The sequence below is a fragment of the Zootoca vivipara genome, chromosome 6 (genome assembly GCF_963506605.1).
Source record: "Zootoca vivipara chromosome 6, rZooViv1.1, whole genome shotgun sequence".
Classification (NCBI taxonomy): domain Eukaryota; kingdom Metazoa; phylum Chordata; class Lepidosauria; order Squamata; family Lacertidae; genus Zootoca; species Zootoca vivipara.
Window position 1 is genome coordinate 30,884,721 of NC_083281.1, and position 11,593 is coordinate 30,896,313.

At 45.7% G+C, this 11,593-nt stretch overlaps 1 protein-coding gene across 1 annotated transcript in view; it reads right to left on the bottom strand.

Annotated features, from left to right (window-relative positions):
* Nucleotides 1-10,731, bottom strand: part of SERINC2 (serine incorporator 2) — a 33,749-nt gene extending 23,018 nt beyond the window's left edge. The window contains exon 1 of the mRNA XM_035119672.2: nt 10,564-10,731. Within this exon, the coding sequence (XP_034975563.1) occupies nt 10,564-10,602 (39 nt within the window). The 5' untranslated portion in view covers nt 10,603-10,731. The remainder of the gene's footprint in view (nt 1-10,563) is intronic.
* Between the last annotated feature and the right edge of the window lie 862 nt (nt 10,732-11,593).

The following is an 11,593-nucleotide window of genomic DNA, read 5'->3' on the forward strand; positions in this document are numbered from 1 at the left end:
TTGTGACTTCCCCAAGGTAAGCCAGCAAATTTCATGGCTGAGCTGGGACTTCCCCACACTGATTTTCTCTCTCTCTCTCTCTCTCTCTCTCTCTCACACACACACACACACACACACACAGAGAGAGAGAGAGAGAGAGAGAGAGAGAGACGAACAAACTGGAGGGTGACAGAAACATTGAGGCAGGAGGCACATAGACCATGACTGTTGTTGGGAAAGAGGCTATATCTAGTCAGGAACTTCAGGTTACTGCTCAGTCAGCTTCAGGTTTCAGAGCAAGATGTGATCTCAGGATACAATGGAAACGTTTGTGACTTGAGATGGAAAGCTTTCCTTTCTTTGTCCTTTTGCTCCTTTGGGACATTTATTGTGTGCCTGTAACTGCTCCTAGACCAAAATGTTCTTTTCCCCCCCTTTATGAACTACATTTTTTTAAAGTAAACTTTTAATGTTGTTTCATTAAAAACTTTATGGTCTCCCTTAGTCCACGTCGAAAATGCGTTCTCAAGGTGACACAAAGGGAGTTTTAGGCTGATAGGTGGAAGGTGACCTTGTAGAAAAATAAAATCACCTGGTGGTGATCTAAAGGCAAGAGTGGGCGAACAGAAGGGGACATCCGGTACAGCCAGGAACTGCCTTCCCCACATGGCACAGGACCCAGGGAAGCTGGGGTGCCATAACAACCACAGTGAGGGAGAAACAAGGTTCCTCTTCCCAAACCCCATCCTGATAGTAGCATTTGCAGCCTCTGACACAGGACAGGAAAGTATCAGGTTGGCCACCCCTGATGTAGAAATTGTTAAGACTGTTGAGGCTACAATCTGTCCACACATTCTTTTATGAGAAGCTGTATTCATAGATTTCCTAATAGTGCTCTTACATTCATGGTGTTTGGAATTTGTTTGTTTGTTTGTTTTACGCAGTGTGGAAATAAGTAATGGGTTATATATTTTCCCCCATGAATCTCACCTCCTTATCTAGGACATTCTGTATAGCAGCTTTCACCCACCTGGTGCCCTCCAGATGTTTTAAACTACAACTCCCATCAGCCCCAACCAGCACTGATGATTTCTGGGCATTGGCAAAATCAGGTGTCGATTCCAGCGATGCTGTAGGCATTTATTTTTACATGTGGATGCAGTACATGTGTGTGTGGTTTTTACAACCTTTGTGGCTTTCTGCTTGTGTGTTCCCCCCCCCCCCCAACAAGGCTGCACAAGCACCAAATACGGTGTATTAATGAGAATATGGCATAGCAGTGCCAGATTCCCCTGTCTGGCTTATATGCCACTATGATTGCTCCATAAATATACCAAGTTAAATTGTAACTTCCAAAAGATAAGACATGCAAAACTCCAGTAGTTTTCCACACTGCGTGATCAAGACAGCCAAATTTTCTTCTAGACATGAAAGCAGTGCTCAGAAAAGGAGGCCTTGCCTATTATTTCTGGGAAAACCCGACCACTTAAATGTGCATACACAATACACCTTTCACTGCACTGTCAACACCACCAGACAATGCATCTTCCAATTTTACAAGATTTTTTTCCAATATTAAGATTAAAACATAGACTACAAAATCAGTTACTCTGATTTATTAGCAACCCATAATCTAATCCAAATTTTAGGATTTTTCCTCTGGAAACATTCAGAACCAATCAAATGGTTTCTAATGGTTCTTTGTGTGCCCCCCCCCCCAATTCTGTATGGGTGACTTTTGACCAGAGCTTTCCAAACGGTGCTTCGTGACACGTTATCAGCTGCAGTGTGTAGGTGTGTTGCACGAACGCTCCCTGCGCTCCTTCTTGGGCTAGAAAGGGGTTAGTTTAGCCTCCGGTTTGCTAGTAAAACTGAATTACTGTGCCGCAAAATGATGCATTCTGAAAAAGTGTATCAATGACATGAAAAGTTTGGAAATCTCTGTTTTTGACTGTGTTACTGCCATTATCAAAACTGCTCTGAATATTGTAGAGTTACTGCTTAAAGCCAATGCTGTTAGCCACCTAGGCCACTCTGCAGAAAAGTGGGGGGTATCAATGCTTTTTAATAAAGTAATATTAGAACTTAGTAATAATAGGGATTTGAAGTTCATGATGTTGTCATAGGTGGAAGGCAGCTTTCAACTGCAAAGCAGTCGTTGCAAAACATTGCCCCGGTTCTATTAACTATTACCCAACCCCAAATTACACATCACAATCCAACATCATGAAAGTTAGTCCATTTGTCAGAGTCCACTCACCCTCCTTTTCCTGGGCCGGGTGCTTCCACAAACACAAACACACACACACACATCACTATTTTCTATTTTCTCTCAAAAATAGCTGGTGCATTCTTGCAAATGGATATTTAACAGTGCAGAAATATAGGGGGGCCTATGAGGAAACTATACAAGGGACACACCCTCCTTTGTTCAGGAGTTTCAGTGTCTCAGCACAGTTGCTCATTACAGAAACTTCACAGGTTCCTCCACATTTTCAAGCTACTCTGTCATGCATTGCATGACTAAGTCCATGATGCTGTGTAGATGCACACTTACTAAAATGGAAGCACCCAGTGGCCCTTCTGAGATGCACACAGGTAAGGCTTTGCAGCTGTATTAAAATATAATACTGTTACGAAAGCCTGGTGCAGTGGCAAGAGCGCATGGGGTCACAGGCACACACATAGGGTCTGTGTCTGTTTGGAGAATGGAAGACACGGTGGAGACTGCCGTGCTTTAAGAAATATGGTTTATTCACCTATGTACACCTCCAGTCTGCATGGAGGGGTCCAGATCTTATGCCATAGTCAGGGGTGTAGCAAGGGGGGAGCGGAGGGGGTGGCCCTCTCCCAGCTCTGTCTTTTGGGGGGCAGTGCGAGCAGCAGCAGCGGCGGCACCCTGCTATGTAGCACGCATGTGCAGCGCCGCTACGTAGCGATACATGCATCGTACGTAGCGACGTGTGCATCATACGTAGCGATGCCCCGCACCCCGGGTGCGCATCATGTTTGCCACTCCGGGTGCCCGAGCAGCTTCCTACGCCAGTGACCATAGTCATTCCAAGAGGCAGCAGCATAAGCTGCGTGCAGCCAACACACTCCAGAGATGGATCTCACCCTCACTTCCTCCTTCTGTCTCCCAGAAAACCCTGCTTCCAAACTCCCTTTTCCTGTCCCCTCAAGCATATACCCCATCACCTTGGTAACATCTCACACACACACACACCCCAGGGTAAAGGATTCCTCTCCTCTGTGGCCCATCATTGTTCCTTTAATGGTCCTAGCTTGGCCACGCTGGTTTGTATAAGCCAGCCCTGGAATTCCCTATCTGGCACAGTTCTGCACTTTAATCCATGTCCTGATAAATGAAAATCCTAACGTTTATTAATTTTACCTACATCTATTCCACCACACACACATAGACTTGAAAGTACTACCAAATGTGTGCCTCCTTAACAGAAAGTGAATTACACCAAGTTCCTTAAGGAACTTTATCTCCGAAAAGGTTCCGGGTTCAATGCCAGGCATCTCTAGGGCAGCTCAGGGAGGGACCCCTGTCTGAAGCCTTGAAGAACTGCAACCCATCAGCCTAGACCAGCTGTCCCCAACCTGGTGCCCTCCAAATGCTGTTGGACTCCAACACCAATCACCCCAGCTAGCATGCCCAGCGGTCAGGGGTGATGAGAGCAGGAGTTCCACAACATTTGGAGAGCAACAGGCTGGGTGACCTAATCAAGCTGGATGGCGTGATGGTCTGGCTTGCTATAAAGCCAGTTTCCGCTACTCCTACAAGTAAAGATTCAAATAGGCCTTCTCCTGAGTAGCTCTAGAACGCAGCCTCAAACATTTTACTAAGAAGTTGCTGCATTCACATAGATAATCTGAATTGGCCAAATATCAGCTAGATTGACAGCCACTTGAGATTGAAAGGCCCGGGTGTGTGTGTGAAAATTAGTTACACACCACAGCTCATTCGGTTCAATATTTTGGCCTATTTAAACTAACCAATTTTTTTTACAAGTTTCCTGTGGTTTTATCTGTTTGTTTGCTTGTTTCCAATTTGGCTGCTGAATAACACTGGTTCATTGTTATTCTTCTGCATAAACTGGTCCTATTTACCGTAGGTTTTTCACCCAATCAATCAACTCCCTGGAGCACACTTTGTTTACAGATGAGGCATGTGCGTGTCCTAGCGGGCATCAAGAAATGAGGCATACCCTGCTGCCCAAAACTGTTGGCAGAAAACTTTTTAACACTGTTTTGAAGATCTGCTGGCTGGGGAGCTGTTAGATCCATTGTTTAGCTGTTTGTTTGCTTTTTTAAAAAAAAAGATTGTAAAACGGCAAAAGTTTGCAAACTAATCAGACGAAACTTTTTTCTTCATGTTGGAACTATGACTATATATCACTGCAGTGTGGGAGAATCTGAGGAGTTTCCTCAAACTTCATCTTGCGACCAAGGGAAAATGAAGAACAGATGCTGCCTGTGTTAGGTTCTGAGGGGGTTTAATCTTTCCCAGAAAGCCTGTTGATTTTGATTTCAGACAATGAGGGGGGCAAAGCACAGGGAGGTGAACTGAAGTGGCAGCGAAGGTGATACAAGGTGGAAGAAAGTGAGCAGACCAAAGGGGAATGTGAGAGGGAGGCAGAAAGGCAACACCGGCAGATAAAAGAAAGCAGGTGAGAAGAAAGGGTAGAAATGTTCGAGATGGTAAGGAGAAGGTGGGAAAAGGCATGAGAAGAGAGAAAAGGGCAACATAGCCGGGGGCAGAAAGGATTGTGGGAAAAGGTGAGAAAGTGGCAGCAGGTAAAGGACTGAGGGAGTGTAGACGAGACAGAGAGAAGGTGAAAGGCAAGAGGATAAAAAACAAAGGCAAGACACGTAATGGAGGACAAAAAGCGAAAGAACGTTGGAGGGGAAAAGGGGAGTTGCTGGTGACACAGAAAGAACAGAGGCTGTGAAAGTTGTGGATAGATGAGGCAGTCCAAGTTGTTTTGCCACTGCAGGCAAAACTCCCCACCGCCCCAGAACAGATCTGGGGGCTCCCCCCATGCAGTCATGCCCACACTGCTACCAGCCCCACCCCTGAGGCTACATCCTCACCTGTGGCTGCACCTATGTTGCCGCCTTAGCGTAATGGTGAGGGCGCAGTGGTGAGGACAAGGGTGCTGTGGTGGCAGCAGAAGTGGCATGGGCGAGCCGCCGCAGGGCTAGCAGCAGCACCATGGTAGGGTCAGGGAAGGTGGTTGGATCTGCCTCCCAAGGCAAGTGGCTTCGCCTTGCGATGTAAAGGCTTCTTTGCTGACAAAACATGAGCCCCAGTGGTGATGTTGCCTTCCCCTCTTCCTCAACAGCAACCACAAGCTTCGTTGGAGAGAAGCAGCAAAAAAACCCCACCCAGAATCCAAAGAGGACACAGCTACTAAAAGGGCTCAAAAGTCTGACCAACAATACAGGAAATATTGGTTCACTTGTATTGGGGGAGGGGGAATAGTATGCCAGCACGTAATATGTGGTGAGATGCTATCACGCAGTAAATCAAAAGTGAAAATGTGGAAGTGGGCTCCAAGTTCCTGGGTGGGGGTTTGAGATGGGTCTTAGGTCTAGACTAGCTGAAGACCACTGGTGTGCACCAACTGGCAGCAGATCTCCAGGATTTCCGACAGGTTTTTTCCCCTGCCAGAACCAGCTGCAGATGCTGGGGATTGAACCTGGGACCTTTGCATGCAAGGCAGATGCTCTACCACTACGCTACTATTGCCCTTCCCCACTTGCAGCATCATTAATCTTTATCAAGCCCACCACTTTTTTTTTTGTCAATGCCATTCCTTGCATTGGGAACACTTTTTATCAAAAGGATGCTTATAAATTTTCCCAAAAAAAGAGAAAATAAAAATTATGGGTGCCACTAAAGAGATGGATTTTCTACATTTTTTATTTTAGATTGTGGGTAAATTTAAGCATGCAACAAACTCGGTTGGCTTCAAAGGAAATTTTCTGTGGCCACCAGGCTAATCTTCCTCAACATGTAATCAGCATCAATCACAAGCTTGTATCTGAAGCTACAAAAGTTGCTGTTTGTTAATGAAAAATTTAATGATAATAGCAGCAGCAGTAGCCATTGTGTACATGGGGCCTAACAGAGTGGCATGGGCAACATAGAAAGATCTCTGCTCCCTAAGAACTTACAAACCAGCCTCTACTGCATGTATACATACACCCAAAGAACTACAAAAATGCAATAGGTTTCACACTGCAATTACTGTCACTACGGTACCAATAAAATCTGATCCATGTAGTTCCAAGGACCACCAGTAGTTGATGAGCTTCATTCAGGTGGTCCATGTCAAGTGTATGGATTTGTGGCAGAAGACAGGAGACTGCAACATCCATCACACAATCCATCCTATAAATTTTGCATTGTATTTTTATTGCTTCTTTCATTTCTTGTATTGCTCTTCACTGTATTACAATTCAGACTGTAATACACAACACATAAGAAATAAAAGCAACAATAAATATCAATTTTTAAAAAAATCATACAGCATTTAACACAGTGGATTAAGTGGTCTGCCAAGACCCTCAGCAATTTCCAAGTGGGCCATGGAGAAGAAAGATTGAGAACTACCTGTTCTGATTTTAACAAGATCAGATTCCTGGCAACAGTAAAAATTCTTCCATTTAGGAAGAACGTCAACTTATTTTGAGTAACCTGTGAGTTAAATGCTTCTCAAATATTGATGCTAAAAGCACAATCCTGTATATGTCTACTCAAAAGTAGGTGCACTGAATTCAATTAGGCCTAACTCCACATAAGTAGGGAGGCGTTGTTGTTCTTGGTTGTTACTATGTTATGTATTTTGGTGTTTTTATATTGCAAACCACCCTTGATCCTCAGATGAAGAGCGGTACACAATTTTAATTAATAATAATAATGTATAGAATTTCAGCCCAAATGTGCAAACACACACACAAGCAACCCTGTCTAATTGTTATATTATGATTGCTCCCTCCCAGCAACACCCCCGGTTTTACCTTCCTGGGCGTGGGTGGGCCAAAACAAAACAGCAAGATTGCAGGCAGGTGCGCACATACACACAAACTGCATCACCAGAGATCAATTATTACATAAATGTTGTTCCTGGAGGAGGAAGCTATCCAGCCTTGCGAGAGTGCAAGATGCAAAACCAGGCATCCCCAAACTGCGGCCCTCCAGATGTTTTTGGCCTACAACTCCCATGATCCCTAGCTAACAGGACCAGTGGTCAGGGATGATGGGAATTGTAGTCCAAAACATCTGGAGGGCCGAAGTTCGGGGATGCCTGTGCAAAACCTTTCACATGCACCAATCTTTCAAGCTTGCATTTAAACTAAGGTTACCAGGTTTTTTTCAATGAATCTGAGGATACTTTTCAACTTCAGTTGAAGGGGATGGATTTTGTCAGGGGACTGATTTGTAAATCTAGGGACTGCCCGGGGAAACGGGGACATCTGGTAACCTTAATTTAAACCCCTAACTGCAACAAGGGAGCAAAAAGATTTTTCATTATCATCCGTGTCATTTTTCTCCTCCTCTCTTTAGAGTGCAGGTGGAGGACCTACAGCCTTCCAGATGTTGGTGGACTCCATCTGCCATCAGCCCAAGGCAGGAGAAGGGCTACATCTCTAGAGCAAAGAAGTTGCCCTGCTTACAGAAGGTCCCAGGTTCAATTTCCCCAGCATCTCCTAACAGACCTTGGAACATCCCTCTGCCTGAAACCCTGGACAGCCTCTGCCAGTCAGTGTAGCCAATATCAAGCTAGATGGATTAATGGTTTGACTCAGTGTAAGGTGCTTGCTATGTCCCAATGGCCAAGGATAATGGGAGTTCTAGCCCAGAAGGCACAAGGAGGGACACAGGTTCCACACCTCTGCTTTCGATGGACCTGATGCAGAAAGGTCCCCAAATAGTTTAAGGTGAAGCTCGGCTCTTAAAGCTTGAAGACTTTACTTCAAAATCCACACCACTCATATGGATAAAGGAAACAAACAACTTCCTTTACATTTGATGGCATGTTCTCTTTCTGCACATTTATTTTACAGCATTGACAACATGACACCCCATAACATAATGCAGCTTACATGAAATAATTCTAAGAGCAAATTCATATACACAATAACACAGAAAACCATTTGCAGTCGTTTTCGGTCATCAACAGCTATCAGTCAGTCAATCACCCACTTCCACCACCCTTCTGAGTGATCCCCCCTCCCCTCCCCATCCCCACCCCCTCCCCACCCCTTCTCTACATAAGTGCCTGGGGACTCCTATTTCACTGTATCTGAAGAAGTGTGCATGCACACGAAAGCTCATACCAAAATAAAAACTTAGTTGGTCTTTAAGGTGCTACTGAAGGAATTTCTTTATTTTACTTCGACCCAGACCAACACGGCTACCTACCTGTAACAGAGAACCATAACATCAAAAGCAACTTAAGTGTCTGTCTGTCTTCTTTTTTTTTTAAAAAAAAAGCAAACACAAGAATAAGAAAGACAGGAAACTGGTGGTATGTGCAACTAGTCGCAGTAGTCAAGCCACAACTTGCATGTGGTTCTTCAGCTATCAGGTAAGGAACATAAGAAGACTGTTGGATCCTGCCAGTGACCCATCTTGTCCAGCATCCTGTTCTCAACCAGATGCCTATGGGAAACCTCCAATCAGGATTTGAGAACAAGACCACTCTCCCCTCCTGTGGTTTTAGTATTCAGAAGTATTACTGCCTTCAACTGTGAAGGCAGAGCATAGACATTGTGGCTAGTAGCCATCAATAATAGTCTTCTCCACAAATTTGCCCAGTCTTCTTTGAATGCCATCTAGGTTGGTAACCACTGCTGCCTTTGGGATCGCTGGAAGAAATTAAACTTCGGGCAGCAATTCTAACCCCCATTTACCTGGCAGTAAGCCCCACTGAACTTTCTTGGGCTCCTTGAACACTGCAGATGGTGACAGCAGTCACGAAATTAAAAGACGCCTGCTTCTTGGGAGAAAAGCAATGACAAACCTAGACAGCATCTTAAAAAGCAGAGACATCACCTTGCTGACAAAGGTCCGTATAGTTAAAGCTATGGTTTTCCCAGTAGTGATGTATGGAAGTGAGAGCTGGACCATCAAGAAGGCTGATCGCCGAAGAATTGATGCTTTTGAATTATGGTGCTGGAAGAGACTCTTGAGAGTCCCATGGACTGCAAGAAGATCAAACCTATCCATTCTGAAGGAAGTCAGCCCTGAGTGCTCACTGGGAGGACAGATCCTGAAGCTGAGGATCCAATACTTTGGGCCACCTCATGAGAAGAGAAGACTCCCTGGAAAAGACCCTGATGTTGGGAAATATTGAGGGCACTAGGAGAAGGGGACGACAGAGAATGAGATGAAGTAAAATAAAAAAATTCCTTCAGTAGCACCTTAAAGACCAACTAAGTTTTTATTTTGGTATGAGCTTTCGTGTGCATGCACACTTCTTCAGAGAATGAGATGGTTAGACAGTGTTCTCGAAGCTACGAACATGAGTTTGACCAAACTGCGGGAGGCAGTGGAAGACAGGAGTGCCTGGCGTGCTATGGTCCATGGGGTCACCAAGAGTCGGACACGACTAAACAACTAAACAACAACAACAACAACAAGCCCCACTGAATTCAACAGGACTTCTATCCGAGGAAACATGCTTAGGGGCGGCTGTGATCCTCTCGCTGCTTGCTCTTGAGCAAGCCCCATTGAATTCTACAAAGTTTACTCCCAGCCAGAGAGGCATGTGTTTATTTCTGATGGCTGCTAAAAACATGATACTGTAGTTTAGACCAGCTTGCGCAGATGCTTAGAAAGTTGAGGCAATTTTAATCTCTTTTAGCAATTTAACTTTCGTGGGCTTTTAAGTGCAACTGTACATTTTTCCTCGATTCCCTTGTTTTACTTGTTTGTAAACCACTTAAAGGTTTTATTTTCTTTCTTTTCCCAACCAAGCGGTGCACAAATTTTATGAAAGAAACGAACAGGATTGCACTACTTGAGTATGCCCAGGATTTCAAAAGACCTGCCGGTCCTTTGAGCAAACGCTTTCCAAGAGGAAGTAAAGACAGGAGCGTGATCGTCAGTCTGTAATGGCAGAGTTATGGTTCTCATCAGAATAATAAAGAAATAGAATGACAATAAATATATACGGTACTATAAAATCCACAATGTGGGGAGTGGGGACGGAAGAGGCAGGCAATGCGTAAAAGGGAGCGCGATTTTTTTTAAAATAATAAAAAAAGGCGAACAAAGAAAGGCTTGCCCAGTTGAGCGAGGAGGAGACGCTGAACAAAATGGGACTTGTGTCTCCGAAGGAAAGCAGAGCTGGGCTGTCAACCCCCAATCCGGCTCCGGCTCAGCCCTTGTTCCTCTCAAAGCAGCCATCGAAGCAGAAATAAGAGGCGAAGGCACGCCTGACGACCCCAACCCAAGAGCCCCGGGAACGATTAGTTTCCCCACCCCACCCCTCTAAGAATTTTTCTTCTTCTTTTCTTATAAATCTATATACTGTATTTAAAGAAGTTGCAAAAGGCACTCACGCAGCTCAGCAAAGAGCAGACCCCGAGGCACGCTCCCATGACGCAGCTGGCCCCCGAAACACAACTCCGTCCGGCGCAGATCCCGACAAAGTTGCCTCCTCCGCTCGACCTCCACGGACTACCTGCCGAAGCCGCTCGGGGTTCCTCGGCACGTTCCGACTCTTTCCCACCTCTTCGGCTCTTTCCGCCCACGCTCGGGAACGCCTCGTCGTAGCCGCGCCCCTTCCCTCCCTCCTGAGTCGGTGGGGCGGGGCTTGGCAGTCGCCGAGCGCACCTGAGACGGGCCAGACGTCGGGCAGCAGGAGGAGGAGCCTCGCAGTGGCGGCAGGTGCGTCGAAGCGCCGGGGTGGAAGGGAAAGAGGCTGTCGGCCTTTGGAGCAGCAGCGCTGCGCTACGTCGCGCACGGGGTGATTCTTCACAATGCTCGGAATAGGGATCTGCCCAGCCCTGAGAGGAGCAGCTGACCCTACTCAGCTGGGGTGGTGACGTCATTGCTGTCGCCTTGTGGTCGAGGTGGCTGGATCCGTATGACGTCATCTTACAAGGTGTGCCGCTTGTCCCCCAGCCACGTGCAGCCCAACAGCCGACACCCGGCGAGGTCTTTTCCCTATTCCTTCTAGGGCTTACCCCTTGATTCGCGAAGTCCACGTTGACGAGGCTGCATCGATGGATTTTATTTTATTGCGTGTTTATGTTCGTCGTCGTTTAGTCGTTTAGTCGTGTCCGACTCTTCGTGACCCCATGGACCATAGCATAGATAAAGTCTCTGTATAGACATGCATATACTGTATTATTAATAACCGAAGAACATAGGAAGCAGCCTTATATATGGGTGTGGGCGTGAACATCAAGTAAATAAATAAAAATACTTAACTGAAAGTAGAAATTATAGAAAGATTTTTGACATGTTTTTCTTGGGGTCAAAAGAAAGCAATTTAAAATGTTGTTGAGACATTTCATTCTGAATCAGGACGATGACAGGTGGGTTTCCTGCCCCACACCCACACCCACACCCCCGCAATATGAATCC